Here is a 21,340-nt window from a genome sequence, read left to right as displayed (position 1 = left end):
GCGGGGTCTCGTCGTCCACGGGGAAGATCTTGATGGGCACGGTCTGCGAGACATTGTGCTTGCCGTCCAGCAAGAAGAAGCGGAAGAGGTCAGAGTTCGTCTCCGTGTCGTCGTGCTCGTACTCGATGGTGGAGGCGCCCGTGATGTCGTCGAGGGTGAAGTTGGTGATGGGGAAGCTGCCCTCCTGCGTCTGCCGTACGATCTTGCCGTGCTTGGGCTGCTCCGTCAGCACGAATGTCAGCACGTCAGCCGGGTCGTCGCCGTCGACGACGTTGAGGATGGGCAGGTCGATCATCAGGTTGCCACCTTCCACCTGTTGAGGGGAACACATGACCTCTAAAGTTATCGTAAAACAGAACTTTTTTTTCAAACTTAATTTATACTAAAGTGTTTCAAAGAGTTAAAGTTTAAGTTTGCAATTTAAGAGAAATAAATGCTTAGACAAAAAGTAAATAAGACATAGCCTAAGATTTTTGGTTACAAACTTAGTTCATTTCACCAGTGTACACTTTAAAAATAAATCAAAAGAAAAAAAATTGTGTTTAAAACCTTTTGTCCATTATTAATAAGTGCCAGCCTAATGAAAAGTATAAATAATTCACAAAAAAGAGAAAAAAAAGAAACTTCCGATGAAAGAAAAGGGTCTGATCAATAAAGTCGATGCGAGGAACGATTTAATATCACCATGTCAATAATCACAAACATAATGTATGAAATGTCTTTATGTTAGCCTGTCTGATGTTTAGTGCAGGTTTTTTAAAATAAGCACAACAAAATGTATACCAAGACATCCAGAAGTTTCCTTATTCTTCTCATCCTTATCTTAAATAAAATTTAAAATAAAGTGGCGCCAGTAACGAAATTTTAATATGATAACCACTGGTATACTCACCACCATGAATTCCCGGAGAGATATTTCTGGCTCCTCGTCGTTGGCTGGATATATCTCTATAGGAATATTAGTTTGGGCGCGAAGTTGCGGCCGTCAGAACATTGGAAAGAGAACTGGTCCTGGCGGGGTTCAACGCCCTTGTGGACGCTCTGCATGTAGTTGATGAAGCCCAGCCTGATGTCGCGGATCGTGAATGAAGAGACCGGGATGCCCACCCGCGGCTTCTCGGAGCCAGGTGCCGGCGAGATGTTCTCCAGGTAGCCATTTTTGGGCTGCACCAGGATCATGCACATGATGTCCACGTCTTCCGTGTCGATGTCCGTGGCGTCCAGGTGGCGCGGAAGGATGGGCGCCTTGTCGCTCTCCAGGACTTCGAAGGGGGCTCCCATGACCACGATGGGAGGTTCGCTGTCGACCGGAAGGATGGTCACGTCAACGAAGATTTTATCGATGCGGTTACCGCTGAGGAGGAACTGTTCCGTGCCGTCTGTCAGCATCAGCGAGAAGGAGTCGTTGCGGCCGATGTTGCCAACCTCGCCCCCAGTGTGGCGGTACTGTACCAACCCTGCCTGCAGCTCGGCCTGCGTGAACAGCGTCGTCTGCTGACCGTTGCGCAGGACCAGGCCTTCGATTGGTGCTTTGTCCAAGGTGAAGGTCAGCAGCATGTCGTCAGTATCCGGGTCGGTGGCCTTCAGAGCATCTGGGGAGAGAGTGGCTTCAGAGTTCTCTTCCACGTCGATAGAGATGACCAAGACGCCACCTGTCACCCCAACCAGCTGCGGCACCTCGTCGTCCACTGATTTGACGTTGACGTTCATCTTGATGGGCACGTGGTGCACGCCGTCCGTGACGTCGATGACGAAAGTATCCTTGGTGCTGTCATCGCCGAGGTTGGTGTAAGAAATGCGGCCCTTTGCCAAGTCGTCGATGGTGAAACCTACACCCGCCTCCATGGGGTCCTCGTCAAGTTTTAGTATCCCGTGCAGCGGGGTCTCTTTTACCTAGGAGGTCAACGACATATACATAAGACTTCACACTCCCTGGGATTCTCTCTTCTTTATTTAAAATGAAGTCTTTCTCATCTCATCTTTCTTTTCGTCTTTTTTCTCATTTATTTCCAAAAAGTCGCTTTGCCTTTGCAAGAGAACCAGTCGCTACTCACCTCAAACACAAGATCTTTGCTATCCGTGTCTGGATCAACAACATCCAAGTTATCCGTGGAAATGATCGTGATGCCGTCCTCCAGGATGTTGATGCCGCCGTTGGTGATGACAGGAGGTTTGTTGTCCACGGGCTTGAGAAGGATGGTGAAGCGCTGATTGGTCAGTAAGTTGCCTGACGTGTCCTGAACGTCGAAGAAGAACTGTAGGATGCGAGGGACGAGGCCCAGCTCCGATGATGGGGGCTTGAAGCACAACTTGCGATGGTTCACCTGAAAAGAAAATGGACATCAGTTATGACGATGATTGTTAGTTTTATAAGGACCCTGACTCCCGAAAACTATATGAGGGTTCCAAGAATTTTTCTGGTTTTGGCAAGTCCAGGAAAGGTGTCTGTTGACTTGCCGGCATCTACGGTCCTCATGCAACCGTCTGTAACTCACCTGTGCCTGAGTGAAGAAGGTGATGGGCTGACTGTCGTCCTCACACAGCACCGAGGGTACCTGCCGCCATGGGTGTGTTGGCGTCCGTGTCGAAGGGAGGCACGGTCACGAAGTACCTGAGGTCACGGTCATCTGTGTCGTCATCAGTGTACCGCAGGACCTTGCGCTTGAATTCGGTCAGCTGAAATTCGTCCACGTCCATCTGGAGGGTCGTGCCTGGATACAGGTACGGCAGCTGATCGTCCACTGGCGCCACCTGGTGACCACAACGACAGAGATGACTCCGGTCAGGCAACAGAAAGGATTGTAGAAAAACAATGTATGTAAAAATAATTTTAAAATAACACAATATAAATTTCACCAAACCAAGAGCAAAAACAAACAAATAAAAGAACAAACTATTTATTTAACTGACGAGATCGACTGACATTTTTAAGCACAGCGGGGTGAGGATAAAAACCTCGGATTTAACTTCCCGATCATTGGATACTCATCTCAAAAATGCCATCAATGGGGGCAAAAGAATGCTTGGAAACGCTGAGACATGATGTCGGTGTGCTAGACATTTTCTATCGGGCCTTTACCTTGATAATCATCTCCTTCATGTCCGATTCGTTGGGAGGCTGCGCGTTGTCCAGCAGCTGGAAATAGATGCGGTCAATGACGAAGTCTTGGCGATGAGGGCCGATGTGACGGTAGAAAACTTTCCCGTCCATGATGTCGTTCTGCGTGAACTCTGTCGTGACCTTTTCGAAGACGCCATTGGCTGACGTCCAGGACTCGGGGTCATCTGGAATCTGTAACAGACGAAATCAGTAAAAAAAAATTTAAAAAGCACTGAAACAGCATATATTAAGTCCGAAGCAACATGAAAATAGCAACTATGAAAATAAACAACAGACTAATGTCATACATGAAAGTAAGAAATGTTTTTTCCTAAAATAAAGTACCGGCAATAAAAATGTCACGCGAGATACAACAGTGTTGAGCTGCAGGAGAAGAACAATCTAGAAGATCTCATTTAAAGAAAATGGAGATAATGAAATATCCAGGACCGTTCTGAAGAAGGATCGGGCAAGAGTGCGGATAATTCATCTCTCTATGAAGCAAACCTGAGTACTTGGTCAGAGCATCGCAGCAATCATGTCCACGTACCTCAAACTTTCTTTTTTATTATTTTCATTTTACTGCACGAACTTCCCTACATTCCAAGCCAGCATCATTGCTTTTGCAAGGTACTATCCCCAGTGACAGCTAATTTTCTCAAACGGTGTAAACATTTTTAACTCTTCTTTCTAACCGAGTGTTTTATTTCTCTCCACACATGAACTAAACTTTTCTGCCAAGCGGATCACAGTCGTTTCTTGTGCAGTTTCCCGTCTGCGAGCCAAAAATTCTCCCAAGTTTTATCAATCTTTGCCGAAAAGAACATCTTTGGTATAGTCCTTAGAAAAGCTGTTTCTTTTCCTGCCAGTGAGCTTCATGTCTCTCTTCAGGCTATAAATAGCTTGAATTTTATTTCTTCGTCCGTAGAACTGAGATGCACACCGCACAGCAAAGCCAGAACCACTAGCATCCGAAGAAGCCAAGAGAATGTGTCAAGCTCGGTACCCCATTTTCTACGAGCTTATCGAAATTTGAGATGATGATGATGATGATGATGATGATGGTGGTGGTGGTGGTGGTGGTGGTGGTTTTATTTTCTCTCAGGAAAGACCGCGAAAAGGCAAAGAATAAAATGAAGCAGTCAAACATCTCTCACCTGAAACTGTCGAAGAAGAATCTGACCCTCCACAGAAAACGGAGGTTTGAGGACGAAGCGGATGCTGGCGTCGTCGCTGTCGATGTCGGTGGCGCTGAGAACAAAAGGCGTGACCTCCACGACCTCGTTCTTCCTTATCTCTAGCCCCGTGTTGACGTTAAGGATGGGAGGCTCGTCGTCCTCCGGGTAGATCCATATCGGGTACAGGAATTCCACCTCGTTCTCGCCGTCCGTCATGCGGAAGACGATGTTGTCGGAGTAGGTGTCGCTGTCGTCGTGTTCATAGATGACAGTCCCCGCCGCCAACTCGGCAGGTGTGAAGAACTTCTTGCCACCTGGGATCACCAGCCGACCGTGACGCAAGCCGTTCGCCACGAACACCTGAGGACAGTATGTAAGGATCAGGTGTAGAACGACTAACACCCACAATAAGACGCTGAGCTCGGTCATCAGGCCATTGATTAATTGGTTGGTTGACTAATTAATTGATTGACTGAATTTTTTATTCACCCTGTAGGGTATGTGGTAAACTGGCGTAATGAGACAATGAGAATTTTCAGCCCAAGAGAATTTTAGTTTCATAGTGGCAAACATGACTGTTATTTACGTGTATATTTCTCTCTCTGCTCGTTTGTAAGTGCTTAGGTGTATGTATCCGTTCTTTTTTACCTGTCTTTTTTATATCATTGTACTCCAGCTGTACTTTTATCCCGATATCTGTATATCTGCCTCTTTATTTCTCAATTTCTCTGTCCTTGTGTAACTAAGTAGATGTGTCTACACCGTCTCTTCTTCTGTCTTTATTCTCATTGCAACTCCACCCTACCACTCCTACCTCTGGCAACTTCATACTCTGGCACGAGCCCTCTGACACAACAATTTATCCCCAAGTTATGTCTCTCCCTGGATACACTAGTACCTGCTCGCCCCTCACCTTCACATCGTCCAAGTTGTTTTCATCGGAGATCCTCAGGTTCCTGTCCTCGCGCAGGCTGCGTGACTGGCCCTCAAAGAGCTGGAGGCCGGTGTTTGTGGTGACGACCGGCGCCATGGTGTTCATGGGCTTGACTATAATTATCATCGTGAACGGGTCTGAGGCTGCACCGTCTTGGTCCACCACCTGGGCGACAAAGACTACTACTGAGTAGGCTATTAAGATTCATTTTAATTTTACAAGTCAGTAACCTTTATTTTTTTTTACTGGGGTATCACCAAATGTCATTTACATTCGTAGCATTAGCAACATTCATTTGCAACTGGGCTTTCGCAACGTTCAGACGTTCATTTGCCACTGGGGACATCAGCAACGATTTGTAACCGGGACATTAGCACATTTACAACTGGGGCTTAGTAAGCATTATTTGCAGCTGAGGCATTAACAAAGTTCACGCCTCTCTGGAACACTATCAGGTCCGAAAAGTTCGTGTCTGACCGGAGCATGAAATGCAGAAGAGGCCTCTGCATGTTGGTGAAAGACAAAGGAGATGGCGAAAGCTTGTGTGCGAGAGGAGCTTGCAAAGAGACATGGAATGGTTTAAAATGACTAGGGCCTCAGACGTTGTATTGGGATGGGGATAATGTTAACGAGGAGTCAGTTGATTAATGCCAGCCACTGAGAAAATTCTAATGAAAGATTTTCTAGAAGACAAGACGTGAATCAGAGAAATATCACATTGATTCTTTTGTTTATTGAAGGTTGTAAAGTCGCCACAGGAACAGGGATTACAATAGCAAAAGATCATTGGTTAGATTTTCATTAACTCATTATTAAACACGCTCAAAAACACATTCACACAAGCACACACACACAATTGCTTACTGTTTTTAAAGATTGGTCTCTTATTTTAAAAACCACCAACAAACCTGACTGTACCATGACACCATTTTCAACTTGAATCGGCAGAAGATTTAAACACACCCACTTCCCATTCCGAAAAATAAGACTAAACTACACACCCCAGCCTTCCCATTCCAAAGACAAATAACTGTTCAGTGGCATTCCCTCACCTCAAAGTCCGCCACAACGACTGCGAGTGTCCGCGTCTTCAGGTGGAGGCTTGTAGGCGATCTTCAGTTGCCGGACGTCCTGCTGGTAGAAGGAGGTGATTGGCTGGTTGCGGTCGTCCGTGGAAACAAAGTAACCTTTGCCTGGTCCCAGGGGTTGGGTCAGGTTGAAGATGAGGTAGTCGGAGGGGTCTCCACGTCTTCTGCAGCCAATATTTCGGGTGTGACGGCCGTCATGACAAACTGGTCGACCTCCATGGACAGGCGGGAGTTGTAACTCGGCGTTGGCCGCTCGTTTTTCTTGCCTTCCTTGATCCGCACCATCACCTGTGACAACGACAAGAAGGCAGGGTTCAGCAAAGAAGCAAGGTTTCACTCCTGTGTCACTTTATAACGGGGGATACTCGGTGGTACCGGGATTAGTCCCCAAGATATCCACCACCCAAACCGTAAGACCAAAACAAGAATATTTGTCACACATATCCTATCCGCAAGAACTGTTTCATTCTAGCCATCTTGGTAGTGAGGAGGTTGTCAGAACCATCTGAAAGACTCGGGAAGGGATGGGACTCATTTGTTTCTCCTGAATCCAGTGCATTCAGCGGTCATAAGAGTAAGTAATAAGCATGAAATGAATGTTTACGAAGACAAATACTTACACAAGACCTAGAAAATGAACATATCCGTCAACCTTTCATTCAATCACCCTTTAATCAATCAAACTGTCTGCCCGTCTAAAGATCCGTTGTCTTGTCGCTGCACTCATCTGCAGTAGTCCATTTTTCTGGGTTTATTTCAGACGATCTATCGTACTAAATTGTTCATTTATTGTCTAACTCTTTGAAGCACAAATTAAGAACGAATGCAAAATTTATAGCCTGCCTCTGTTGGGCTGCACGTTGCATTACCGCCATAATCTGTTTAACATGGCGCTGGAGAGAGATGAAACACAAACAAGCATTTTACGTATTTTCCTGTAAAATCTCGATCACAACAAACGACTGGCTGCCTGAGTGGTCAAGCCATTATTTGCACACACGTAGTTCAATTACGTGTAATAATTTAGATGAGTGACAAGGACACAGATTACTGGGTTTCTTTTTTCTGCCACTTCGTAGCCTGCCTACCGGTCGCTGGCTGATCATATAAAGAACTATAAAATATAGATAATGCGACAGAGAAATCCATCACAAGGCAAACTCCTATGGATAATTGACGTAAGGGACTGTCAAATAGCAGCAGGATATACCCTGCAATTCCACTGCAGAGGGAGGTTAGCGCCAGTGCTCCTTCAACTGTCGTTAATAAAGGATGATTCTTTCTCTTATTTCGCTATCCCCCCTGTAGTGCGAAATCACATTTGGTGGAAGCACTTTCCCTTTTTAAAAAAATATCCACACGGCTATCAACAGCTCTTTCTCTTTGTGCAACGATTTAGTGAGACACTCGAGCACTACTCACAAATGTTCGTGAAAAACAGTTTGGTTTCCATAGAGACTGCACTCACTGACCTGGAAGTACTCATGTTTGACCACGAGTCCCGTCTGGTCGAAGATTTCCACCACCAAGGGGATGTAATCGCGGTTAGGGAGTTGGTCTCCGCGGTGTGGCGGTAGCGGACGCCCATCGTCAGAAACTCGTCGCAGTCGACCATCTCCAGGATGCTGCTGTCGTTCATGATGACACCATAGCGCGGCAGCCGAGGCCACGCCCAGCACCGTCACCTGCACGAAAGTTTTGTTAGGAATGCAGAGCTTCACCTCGTCAAAAAAAAAAAAAAAAAAACAAAAAAAAACCTGTCCACCCCATTAGACTTTCAAGGATTTTCATTTGCTCACTCTTATCATGTGGCAAAGTTTGTATGACTTCGTGAACAATTGGAATTCAGACCAATCAGTCCACAAAGGCGTAAGCACGTGTCACAAGGGTGAGGAAATAAATTACAATTAGGAAATAAATTACACACATAAGAACTCTCACCTTGCACGTCTCAGTCTCGCGATCATAAGCGAACTCCAGGGTGCGATTGCTGATTGGGGTGGACACCCCCATGAGCTTCTCCACCTCGATGGGCACGTTGCGGGTGATGACCTTCCAGTTGGACGAAGGACACCTCCACGTGCACTGTCAGCGGGATGAGGATGGTCTCCGAGAAGGAGTCGTAACGAATCTGCAGAAGATAACAGCAGTCACGTGACACCCACCACAGAAGCAATATTGAGACATATATAGAGACAATTGCGAGTGTTATGTGCATACTGCATAAATATCGAGAATAAATAGGAGGGGAGAATGCTTTGTCTGTGAGCAGAGCAACTAGAGACAACCCATCGCAGGTAGGGGCCTTTCGACCAAGTCAGTCCCTTAATGGCAGGAAGACAGACCGGCCAGTTTACAGCTCCTAAATACAGGGTATTGCGTCCTTTTTCTGTTTTTATGTCTATCCTTCAGGAGAATATGCTCAGGGTTATTTTACATGGTGAAGAAACCCCACGCTCCAAGTATACCGGACTGAGTCTCTATTTGATTGAGAAAATCGTGCTGACGCCGAGCTCTTCTGATCGCAAGTTTCATGAAACTTGTAGAAACTTTTCGCAAAGGTAGGTGTATCACCGCTAGGTGGATGCACACTCCCTTCCAAAATCAGCAGCAATAACGAAGGAAACAGAAAGAAATCCTTTTTGCCCTGCTGGAGATAATTTGTGGTTGGAGATGAGGGTTTGCCAAGCGCTGGAGGATGCTGATGTGCTTTAGATACATCAGTGGAGAGGTTCCGTTGGCTGTGTGCGTTGGATGGATTCCTGTCAACCGGTGTTCTTTTATGTGTCTTCCGTGAGCGACACAAGAACACGCCACACGATCCGCTGGGTTAATAAGAAGAACAATTCCTGCCTGCTGTTGTTTGCTTGTTTGTTTTTGCCGATGATTATCCTGGCATGTATGCAGATGTGTGCAACGCTCGGTTGAACTTAGGTGCAAGGAAATTTTGTGTGTGTGTGAGCTTGGATGTTAGGCTCTTTTATTATGCTGTTTTATTTATTATGGCTTATTGTTTAACCCTAACCCTGTTTATAGTCACTAAACTGCGATTTCAAGTCAAACAACTAGAAATCCTTAATAAGGGTATTCCTACATCTTACAGAGATGAAAAGAAATTAACAGAAAACGCGGTACTTGTGTTTATGTTCTTGCGTACTGACATACACTCAATGTGTGTGAGAGAGAGAGACCAACCCTCCTGATAATATTTCATGTGAGATCATCCAACAGACAGACGCGACTATATCAAGGAAGGGGCGGAAAATGTGAAAAGGAAAAGATCAAAGAAGGCGAGTTATACCCAAGTACTCAACAACAAAAAGCATCACCTGTCTTAAAGGGTGAAGAACCACCAGTCGTAGGTGGTCCCCCCTAAAAACTGCGGGCAATACCCACTTTAAAAGTCGTCCTACTTCAGAGCTGGAAAGAATCACCTGTCACAGTCAACAAACATTTTTAGCAATCCAGACAGACGCTCCTAATAAAATCTCCCATCTGCTGGAGGAAAAAGAATTCATGATGCAAGGAACATCTTTACAGCTCCTGGCAGCCAGCACAACAGCAGCATCTGCCACCAGCTCTTTAACGGCCGTCGGGAGGTTTCGTTTGCCCCCCCCAGCACTCCAGCGACTTGTCTCAGGTTCAGTCGACCTCCAGCATTGTAACTGCTACCTTCACGCAACGGGATGGATTTCAACAGACATCTGGTGTAGACTAAAGAACATTCTAAGCTTTTGTTTCACTTTGACAGACAGAGACAGAAACAAAGAACGAACTTAAAATAGATTTTTAATGGTTCTGGAACTTAAATTCACTGAGACGTCCATCAAAATTTTATATTCGTGTATACAGTAAAATGATTTATAAATATTTTTAATTAACCTGAAGATTATTCCTAACTTCCAAACTGAGATACTCACGAATTGACGATATGTTACTTTAAAGTCTACATTCACGGAAATATCTTTGAGGTTGTTAGTAGCCGGAGATGGGGAGAAGAAAGGACAAAGCGAGCGCGATTGATTGACAGTGAACACGTGTAGAACGAATACAAAAATGTCTCTTTCTTTCGGTCACGCCAGTTTTCATATTCAATTGTTCTATGTCAGACCTTGCGGAAGGTTTAAAACTTTGCTCAGTCGAGAAATTTTGAATGCATGTTCATTGGCGCTACCACTGCCACTGTTATTGTCATCTTTATTGTCATCGCTCTTGCCATTGTCCCTCCTGGCGTTTGTGTGTCGCAATATGCGATCCTGGTCGATAGTGCACAGCGCTGAGTGACTTGTTAAGCGGGTGTCTGCACCATCCTTCCCCACCCCACCCCATCTACACACACTCTCTGGACGTAACCGGCAAATAATCATGGGAAAGAAGGAGAACAACAAAAAAAGGCCGTCAGATGTGCCATCTTGCCTTTATCTCTGCCACGTGCTCACAAAAGAACAGCGACCCTAAACCCAGCCAGGCAACACGTGTTGAAATACCCACAATACCCACTGCGCTATCGGGCCGGCAGTAGCCGCACGTGCCACCCAGGGAAGACGGGTCAAGGTTGCGTTTCTTACCTGCAGCCGCACTCTGTCCGTGGGCGGGTTGCGGGATCCGAAGTGTGAGTACACGACCTCCCGCGGCCCAAAGTTGCAGTTGAAGCTGGTGGGCGTGAGCCGGCCAGGCAGCTGGGCAAGGGGATCAATGTCCAAGACGGTGACCGTGCACCTGTCCCCCTCCGCCACCCGTATCCGCAGTTCGTTAGACGTCAGGTACACGGAGCGTCCCAGCGGCACCTGGATACCCGTGTTGGACACGACGATGCCGTCCTCCGTCAAAGGCAGCTGGCCTCTGACGACGGTGATAACCAAACAAAGAAACACGCACCACAGCATCGTACATCCACCACTACTACCACCACCACCACGACAACCTCGACATACAGAATGAACCTGCATTCTGTTGCTGGTGATGAGGTAAGAGATGGCGGCGGGTAAGATCCGATGTCACTGGCCCGGCCGTATCGGGGTAGGTGTCGGGTGGGATACCTAGGGTGGGGAGAAGGGGTTCACGGTCTGGCAAACTTTTACAATGGTTGCACGGTCGGCATGGCTGAGGAATTATTAACACAGCGCTTTCTTAACGTTGTGTTGTGTGGGTCTGTGTGTCTCCTCGCTCGTGCACCAACTACATACGCTGCACGCACATTCCACCGCCGCGTCCCTCGCTGGCTGGCTGGCAGTTCGGACCCAGCCAACCTCACCTCCGATGTTGTTGGGTTTTTTTTTTTTTCCAAGAACTCTGACTCAGGGTAGGGGAAAGCCAACCCGGCTGTGTGAGTCGAGCAAAGTTGTTGCACGATGATCCCCGATCACTCACTTACTTACTCCACCTAGCCTTATCCCAACACCTACCACAGTACTCTCGCTCTTTCATTGTAAGTCTAGTCCCCCCTGCCGCCATCCTCCCACGCTCCGTACCCCACAGCCTGGGGCCGGGTGGGAACTTCATTTGCATGGTTAGTGAAACACTCCACCACGTGCTGCCCTCCGCTCGCCGCACACAAACCAATCGCTAGGCGGCGATGGTAGGCACCTCGCCCCGCCTCATCCAACGCAGGGCTGTGATGCTGCGAGACTGAGAAGTGGTACTGCAAGTGGGAGGAGCTTCACCATTCAAACGATTTATCTCATCAATATTTTTATTTATTAATTTTTGTTAATTTCGTTTCTGTCCAGTACTACTAGCCAGCCGTGCTGAACGAAAAACAAGCAAACTATCAAAAACTAAGAAAAATTGAAAGCAGGCGCTCAGCGTCGGATGCTCTAAGGGGGATAACTCGTGGTTGTCAAGTTTCGGTTATTGCTGACATCAGCGGCAGCGGGAGGAAAGAGGGATGGAGGAGTAGGTGAGGGATGGATGAGTCACGGCGAGGGTTTTTCTTCGCTCCCACGAGGAGAGGCAGACTGCACCATCCTGCACGTGCAACAAGTCTTCTTAAACTACCCTGTTGTCTACAAACAGCACCCCTTCGCTCTCCTCCCAGCCGCGTAGCCTGACCCCACACCACCTACCACCACCACCATCACCACCACCACCACCCTACCCCTAAGTCTCTTGTCTCGACTTGACAAGCTCGCCTGTTCTACCCACATCTGTTTGCTGGCTTGCTCCAGCATGCCTGTCAGTTGTCGCTCTCTCGGGTATGAGAGGTGATCCCCACACCAGACGACGATGTTCGTTCCGTGGATCCCCCCTCTCTCCCTTTTCTCTTTCTCTCACTCTGACCCCCTGCAGATGCATTCAGGTTTTACTTACCCTCACACCTCTTGAACCCGTTATACGACTCTTACGAAAATTTAGTAGTTCTCGGCGCCCTTTCTTTCACTCTTCCTGGCACTGCTCAGTTTTCTCCCTTACCGTCTTTCTCTCCCTTCTCTTTCCCCCTACCCCCAAACTTTCTTTCCCAGACTTCTCATCCTTTGCCTTTCTTCATCTTCCCATAACTGATTTTCCTAATTTTATCACAATTTTATTTTTTTCTTTCTTTCTTGATCATTTCTCTGCTTGCGTCATTGCCAGCCTTTGTTCTCCGTGTAATTGTCCTGAGTTTCCTTTCTTTTCGTTTCACTACTGGAAATACTGAGACTGGAAGCACTCACTCCTCGATATTTTAGTGATCAGAATCTGTCACACATTGTTCCACAGAGACTCCCTGTGAGACGAATATTCATACCCTGCATATCCTTTCCACAAATCATGCCCTGAGGTTGATGATCTACTTAAGCCAGATTGAGGTGATGAACTTGCAACAGGGAATGTTGAGAAGAACAACAAGAAAAAAAAAAGCTCCTGCCTACCAACCCTTGAGTCACAGTTGTGTCATCTCTTTCTCACACCCACACTTTTGATCTCCCAGTAACAATTCAAAACCTGCAAACTGGAAGTACCCGTTCATCTCATCTCCCCTACCCTCCGTCCTGGCCAGTGACAAAAGCTGTGTCGTCTGCCGGGCAATGGAATAAAGTATCAGGCAGATGTGCATGGTGCTCCTCCCGAACGAGGCCAGAAAATTGAATGGAGGGGAGAGGCTGACACAGTCCGCGCTGTTAACAATCATTAACTGCAGCGCAGGCCTCATTTTAATAATCTCCAGTTTGCTGGCCCCCAGTGAAAGCTCATTCAACTGTCACGTATGTTGACAGCCAGCAAGCAATGCTGTATCCATGTTGCATTAAACACACGTTCACCAGCGGCAATGGGATGGCCGGCAAGAAGAGAATCAGTTTGGCTCTGTCTTCCAATCTCATTTATTTTCACTCGGACAGGGTTTCGAGTGCGTGAAGGCACACACATACACGCACGAGAGAGAAAGAGAGAGAGAAGCACATATGTGCGTACTCACATGGTAGGCAACTCAAAAGCAAACAATGTAAAAAAAAAAAAATATAAAACTAAACAAGTGTAACTCCATGTAATGTTTGTGGTGCTTGACTGAGAACAATATCTAACACAATGCTGTCATCAGGTATTCAACGTTTTATTGTCTCACAATGCTGCATACATCAATATTTTCCGCACAGTTCTTGTATTTTCATATTTCACAACTGAATTATTGTTCCTGGTTTGTGCTCTCGTCGATTGTCACATCAGTTAGACTTCCCTGATGAAGGAAGTGTAACTTCGTATGAGTGAATAAACACGTTTTAATCATGCATTTGTGTCAACACATTTTGATGTCGTGTCATCGGTAAAGGCTGGACTAAGCAAAAGTGCGAGGAAGGAGAAAGAGTTGACGAAAGAAAATACTTCAGCAAAAAATGCCCCTGCATGAAGAACAACGACTTCAGCCCCAGCCTACATTAAACCATACCTAGAAAGAAATAATGAATGAAGAAATTCAAAAAAAAAAAATTGGAAAAATGGTTTAAAATACCACTGAAGAAAAAGGAAAATAAATAAGGAAAATTGGAGGGATGAAGGTGGGGGAATATCAACTCCAGTTGTGTACATCCAGCCTACTTAAGACAAAGGACGTGCATTTCATTCTCTCTTTACTCCTTTCTGTTATTTCCTCTGTCTTTCTGTGTGTGAGAGAGAAAGAGATGGGGAAGGAGTTGGTGAAGGCGGGCTACAAAGACCTTAGCCTAAGGGAAATAAATGATGTTTAATACAGGGAAGGCGGGGTCAATGATATATAGCAGAAATTAAGTACCAGGTGCTTATCTTAACTAAATGAAAAAAAGCGAGAGAGTTCGGGAGGACGGGAAACAATAAAAAAAGGGGAAAAATATTTTGCAAAAATGAAAAAAAAAGTTTCTTATGAAATATTTTTGTTTTGAGCTCAAACATGATTGAAATGTGAAGAACACGTCATAAAGCACAAATAAATGCAAAACAAAAGTCAACAAAACAAATAAAACAACGGCACAAACTACAGAATGACTATAAGCACTGTGTTTCACAAGGAAAAGGAAAGCCTGGAAATAACTTGTAACACTTGCAACCATTAAATCCACAGCTCTCACTTTACGTACTTGTCTTTTTTTTTTTCTTATACAGACCCTGCCCCTCCCCTCCCGACAAACCTCACTAACTGCCAAGCTCAAGTGGAGCAAGCATAAACATTTAATAGATATTATCCTGATCCTCGATATCCACGTCCCTAATGGTTTCCTCGTCACTTTAACTAATTCACAGGCTTTTAACTCTGCATATGGGGTTTTTTTTTCTCCCAGTTCATGGGGTTTGGTCAGCTCACAGTTTGAACAGTTCACATGGTTTGGTCAGATCGTTCAGTTTGGCCATTAGCAGCGTTTGGACTGTATAGCTCATGGTTATCACCGTTTACTAGATTCTTCTCGATTAGCAGCTGAAATAAAAAAATAAATCGTAGTTCTTTCTTTTGAAACCCTTGGAATCGGTTTAGTTGTGTGTTCCGACAAGAATACTGCACTCACAACCATCTTCCATAAACAGACCTGCCATCTCACCCACTTTTCGAAGGAGCAGCGGTTAGAACCTGTCACCAACACAGTGGAGATTGACTGTCCTGGGTTCAGGTCCCGTCTCGGGCACACTGTTTTTTCTCTACATGTTTGGCGTATGTTTGCATGTCTGGTTGCGATAAAACTTCAGTTATTGGCTCAGCGTAAAACATCAAATTCCTCCTCCCTCACCTACTTTTCAGTCAGACAATCGCACATGTGGATTCAAACAGACGAGTTTTGGAAGCGCACGTGTAAGTATGCTCTCTCGCACACAGACACACAAGCGTGCAGTTAGGTATACACTAGTCAATAGTCACTAACACGCTGATATACTCTCGAGGGCCAATATCAAAGATCGATAACCTTGTGATTGTGTACGGCGAGAAACCCCCCAGCAGTTCCTCCACATCCTGTCATCACTTCGCGGCCTCGTATCAGGCAAGCATGCTCTCCCTCTCCCACACCACCCACCCACCGACATCTCCCGTCCCCTAAGGTTCGTACGCTCTTTTGTCCTTACTCAGGCCCCAGACCAAGCCGCCATGTAATGGGACGAAGGTGGAGGGCTGGAGGGAGGTATGAATGCAGAATGGGGGAAGGGGCGGAGGGAGAGGCGCGATTGTCAGTGGTGGGAGCGGCAGGCCAGAATCAATACTTAACTCAATGCTAATATCGTGATTTTGACCTTTCGACCCCGCATTAAATCTCACATCGCCTCCTTTGCGTTTCGCTTCGGGAGAATCGAAATTTGCTCCTGAAAGGCGAGGATTTTTTTTTCCTTTTCTTTTTCTTCGCAGCTCAACCGCCTGGTTATTAAGCGCGCTATAGACCGTACGCACGTGCTGTTGCGCATGCACCGAGCTCTTTCTCTCTCTCTCCTTCTCTACTTCTCTCTTCCCCAGCATAACTCTTCCCTTGATACCGATTTTCTGGGATGTCGTATGATTTATGAATGGATTCGACATGTGCCCCATGTAAGAGATTCAACATTTTGACGTCTATGGTGTCCTTATAAAATCGTTTTTGAAAGAACTTATTCGCAACTACTTGTGTAGTATATTTCTCTCTTCTTCTTCGTCTATTTTTTTCTTCTTGCCTTCCTTTGCAAGATATTTTTTTAAAATCTTCATTACGCCAGAAAGGCGGGCGTCGGCTTCAGCTAGTAATCGCCCTTTGCATGCTAATAAAGGTGTGAGAGAGGCGGTCCTCACTAAATCTTCGATCTGTTGGAAGCAAAGAGTTGAATACAAAAAGAAAAGAAAAAAATAGACCGTAACAAACAAACAAACAAACAAACAAACAAACAAACAAACAAACACACAAACAAACAAACAAACAAAAACAATTACTGTAATATCTCACTTGCCCTATCAGTTGAATGTTAGTCTCTTTATTCACTCCACATGTATATATAATTCAGCAAACACCAACCCCCACGGAAACTGCAAGAAAAAAGAATAAGAAGAGGGAGAGCTTGTCCCTTCAAGCCGGAAAGGTGAAGGAACATCTCTCTCTTCTCATCAAACATACTTCTAATACACTGCTTGTATAGGCATCAAGATGAGACCCTAATATATTTCATGTTACTATCTTCACATGGTGTTTATGGGTCTCTCAAAATGCAAGGAGAATGAGGACTGGAAATACTGTAGACAATTTAATAAAACGACATTGGGTTATTTCACTAATAAATGTCTATTTTGTCAACAAAAAGAAAAATAAACTTGTGTGTATCGCTAACGTCTGCGGCCGACCCTTCAAAAATCCTTTTAATGTCTTTTTTTAAAGCACCCAACCATCTGTGCCACGAAAGTTCTGCGTGCTGGGACTTTTCTTGGCATATTTTCGTCTAGACAATTTTTTTTCTGTCCTTTTTCTTTAGGGGAACAGGTTTTCTAGAATCATCTTATATTCTTAGGTTTAGATAGTACTGTGCCCTTGTTGCCTATCTGCATATGTCTAGTTAAAAAGTGTTATTTCTTGTCTCCATCCGTCAGACATCATCTTGAGTCTTCTTGTCTTCGAAAAATATTTTTGGAATCCTATCGTCTAAACAGTTTTTTTCCACTAAGCTTCATACCTTCATACCTCGTTATTTTTCAACGTCGGGACACTGTGACCCTAGTTCGAGTGTCATCTTGACACAGGTGTGTCTTTTAATCTTTTCTCTTTCTCTCTCTCTCTCTCACACACACAACTAGAGCCACGTGGAAGCCACGTCTGTCTCGCCGTCATTCTCTTGTTGGCACGGGTGATCGCTGTTGCTATGGTAACACTTTGTCGCCCAAGTTGAGTTTCGGCGTCAGCTGACTGAAGCCCTTGAGGAGAGCTTCTCGCTGCAAGCCAAGCTGATCGACAGCGCACAGGGAGAAGCAAACTCTTATGTCTGCCGTGCGCTCTTCATCCCAACACACAATCAAGCCCCCATCTGTTCGCCCTCACTCTTCCGTAACCTCAGACCTAATAATCGATAACCTGTTTTCTTTCTTTCTTTCTTCTTTCTTTCTTTCTTTCGTTCGTTCTTTCGTTCTTTCTTCTTTCTTTCTTTCTTTCTTTCTTTCTTTCTTTCTTTCTTTCTTTCTTTCTTTCTTTCTTTCTCCCAGTCGGATTGCATAAATTTATTTTCTGTACCACACTGGAGGGACTAGTAACGGGGAAGGTTCCTACTACAAGACTACAACTATATATTTATCCAACGATCGTATTCTCTACCTGGGACTGACAACAACTCAACTACAGAGAAACACATTTCTTCTACTCGCCCGTCTTAACCTATTGCACAACTTCCATTCTTCACAGGGAGGTTCTCCTAGAAAACATTATCTTTAACTACTTAAAATTTATACACCAACAACCCTGTTTCCAGACAAGGTTTGGCAATAGCTTCACCTCGGTCAAACTGGTAAATATATATGTACGTCTGTGAGCATCCTTGAATAAACATTCAAGTCGCATGCAGTCTTCTCGCTTCGCTTTTCCTTGAAGTAAAAAGAAAACCCATATTGATGATATTTACGACATCGGTGCATAATTACTATACAGCACACACATTGATCAGTGAGACTGGCACATTTACATGCAGCCTTTACTGGCTTTCATTGTGATTGCGACTAGAAGATTTCACGCTGCATGTATCAGTTTTTTCCCCCAAACCGTACAACTGCACCAGACCTCATTTGGGCGTTGGCTGATTTTCACCGGTTTCTGAGATCGATGGGTTTGTTTTCCTCGTGGTGAGTAAATTCTAGCGCAACATCCGGGACTTATTCTCAAATGAAGGTTATTTTTTTTATTATTATTTTTTGTCGACATTGACTTGCCTCTTGACCCAGGCGCAGTTCTCACTCAATCACTCACTCACGCACGCATGCACACACCCATACACAAAGTCCAAACCCGCCTCAGAAGACATGGCAATTTCGCTGTCGTGCGAATATTGGTCTTGCCTCTTGTTGCTTTTTTTTTTTAAAAAAAAAAAAACCAAAGAAGATGGCCTTCTTCCTTGTCTGTTTTTTAGCAAAATAATACTCAAGATCAAAAAGGCGTTGCCCGCAGAATTCTTCATGTGTGAAAATGATGTTAAGTTTTCTTGGAGTATTGACTAGCTGGGTCATAACATGTTAACCTTAATCAGTAGAGCATAGTAACATGTCTGTATTTTTCTTTTTCTCTGTCTCAGCCTCTTCCCTTCCCGACTTTTCTGTCTTATCCCGTTAAATAAGTATGAATAAGATTGTCTTGTTATGTAATTCACAGATTTGTTCGGCTCTGTCCTGATTAGTAAGTGAGCACTCGTCACGGACTTTTTCTCACGCCATGCTGGTGACTATTGAAATGAGCAAGGCACGGCCTGATTGATGCGGGACTGACTAGGGACCATGCTCCGAGCTTTTTCCATAATGCCGCTAAGTTCCGGTTCGCTCTGATGTGCGGCCGGTCGTTAGTGACCGACAGCACATCAAAGGCCCAATCTTAATTACCCGTTCGGACGTCGAGACCGTCGAGGGACGGCGGAGGATCATGATTCACGGTCAGCAAACCTCGGCGCTGCCCCCGTCAGTTGCTCTCAATCTTTCCCTTTTCCCCCCTCTCCCTTTTTTCTGGTCTCCGTTCCGCTTGACTGATTCCAGTCTATCCCTTATCCTCACGCTCCGGTACTGGATCGAGTCCTGTCAAAACATCGATCACGTGACTCGTAATGTCACCCCATGATGACGCTCCATCTGAAACCTTTGTACGCGCCAGAGCTGTAAATGAGTCAAAAGGGATCAGAATGAACCTTATTGTGTTCATGACGTCATTACTCAGTGGCACGAACTCTCTGCAAGAGCTCGATGGAACTAGGCGTGTCTTTAAAGCTGCGAGTATGACGACTTGCTGTTGGACTCTAGCTATGTTAAGACACTAACCTACAACTTTCTTTCTTTTGCAATTTAGTTTACGCCATCTCCTAGCTATAAGGAAGGATAACTTTTCATGGTGAGAAGAATTATCCTCATGAAAAGGATCTCCTTGTCACATCCTCCGCCCTCCACTCCTCCTACCTTTGGAAACAGTGACATGGCCACCATTCTTTAGTCTTCCGTATCTGTTGCCATCTGAATTTTAAAGAACTCGTCTTTTCATTTAAATACCGCACAACATCGAAAATTGATACCAGTGGTAATACTGCCGTTGACTGGAAATTTCGCTAAGAAACATCTTTCTCAAGAAATACTTCTTTTCCTAGCTTTAAAAGGAACAAAAGTATTTGAAGCGCATGATCAAATTACAGCTAAACAAAAACCATAAAGTTTTTATTCCACTGGTTGATTTCTGTCGAGAAAAAGTATTTCTAAGTCCAGCAGAACAGGAACTGTTATTAACCGGATCCTGACGAAGAAATGACCGAGCGTAGGTGGGTAAAACGAGAGAGCGCGGGTAGAAAAAAATCACAGTGGCTCTCAGTGTGACTCTCAGCTTGTGTGGAGATCATTGTAATGTTTACGCTTGATGTGTTAAAAATGTCAGACAGCTTGGACCTGCCCCTGTAAAATGAAAGCCATTACTGGCTGTTAGGTCGCAGAAACCGTTATTTTTCTGTTCAGTGAAACAGACGAACAAGACAACACAATGCAACAATCGCAACAAAAACGATTGGCAAATAATAAAAAAAGTAAAGAGAGGGATAGAGAGAGAAAAGAAGGTCCATTCAAAATCTGCTAGTGGCAGCATATTAATCCTAACGAGCTGATTGAGAGACACAAATTACTGAGCCGGAATACTGCAGCCCTTTGCTTGCGTGTGACTGATCTCCCTTTGACACGGTTTTCCTTTCGCGTGATGAGTTCTGTCCCATAGCTCTGCCATTAATTACATGATTTAGGAAGAGCATGATAATGGGAAAACGGACCACTGGGCAAGCTTATCTTCACAGAGAAATTATGACATTCGCTCTCTAATTAATGAACTTATGGCACAACGACACACAATCGTGATTATTTCCACAAAGGAGTTTTTTTTTTTTTTAAAGGACTATAGCATTTGACTAATGAACATTTTTTCAAAACGTAAAATAAAAAATAAAAATAACATTAAAAAAAAAAAAACAGTATTAAGGAAAAGCAAAACCGCGTCTAAGGGTGAATCCATTATTGCTTTCGCAGTAATGTATTTGTTTACCTAATACGGACTTGGTTATGACAATGGCCAATGCCAATCCGCCATTAACTTTACGAGAGTGCCATTAGGGTGGGTCGATGTGACGGGACGTTTTGTTGCCGTCAGTGAAGTTATTTTTGGCTTTACGGTCTGTCGGAGCCTGTTCTTTATTCTGTGTAACGGCTCACAGGCTGCTTCACAGTGTGTGTGGAAAAGAGAGGTGGGGGAATATTTTTACATCTTTTAGAGAGAGAGAGTGTGTGTGTGTCTGCGCGCGCGCATCAACAATCGACCAATTTACAAAATACAATTATCTTTGTTTCTCTCGCATCTAGTAGTTTGAATCGCAAACCCTATTTATTTTGTTAAATGTTATTTAATTGATTTCGTAGACAAAGGAGACCGCGGTACTTGGCGAT

General features: G+C 44.9%; 1 protein-coding gene across 1 annotated transcript in view; it reads right to left on the bottom strand.

Annotated features, from left to right (window-relative positions):
- LOC112559602 (FRAS1-related extracellular matrix protein 2-like) overlaps positions 1-12,038 on the bottom strand; it is a 113,471-nt gene extending 101,433 nt beyond the window's left edge. The window contains 16 exon segments of the mRNA XM_025230936.1: positions 1-313; positions 893-960; positions 963-1,893; positions 2,055-2,324; positions 2,496-2,546; positions 2,548-2,751; positions 3,080-3,292; positions 4,258-4,638; positions 5,192-5,397; positions 6,283-6,453; positions 6,456-6,588; positions 7,773-7,852; positions 7,855-7,981; positions 8,242-8,352; positions 8,354-8,431; positions 10,869-12,038. Coding sequence (XP_025086721.1) covers positions 1-313; positions 893-960; positions 963-1,893; positions 2,055-2,324; positions 2,496-2,546; positions 2,548-2,751; positions 3,080-3,292; positions 4,258-4,638; positions 5,192-5,397; positions 6,283-6,453; positions 6,456-6,588; positions 7,773-7,852; positions 7,855-7,981; positions 8,242-8,352; positions 8,354-8,431; positions 10,869-11,249 — 3,718 coding nt within the window. The 5' untranslated portion in view covers positions 11,250-12,038.
- Positions 12,039-21,340: the final 9,302 nt, after the last annotated feature.

The sequence above is a fragment of the Pomacea canaliculata genome, linkage group LG3, assembly GCF_003073045.1.
Source record: "Pomacea canaliculata isolate SZHN2017 linkage group LG3, ASM307304v1, whole genome shotgun sequence".
Classification (NCBI taxonomy): Eukaryota; Metazoa; Mollusca; class Gastropoda; order Architaenioglossa; family Ampullariidae; genus Pomacea; species Pomacea canaliculata.
This window is presented reverse-complemented; position numbering and strand designations above follow the sequence as displayed.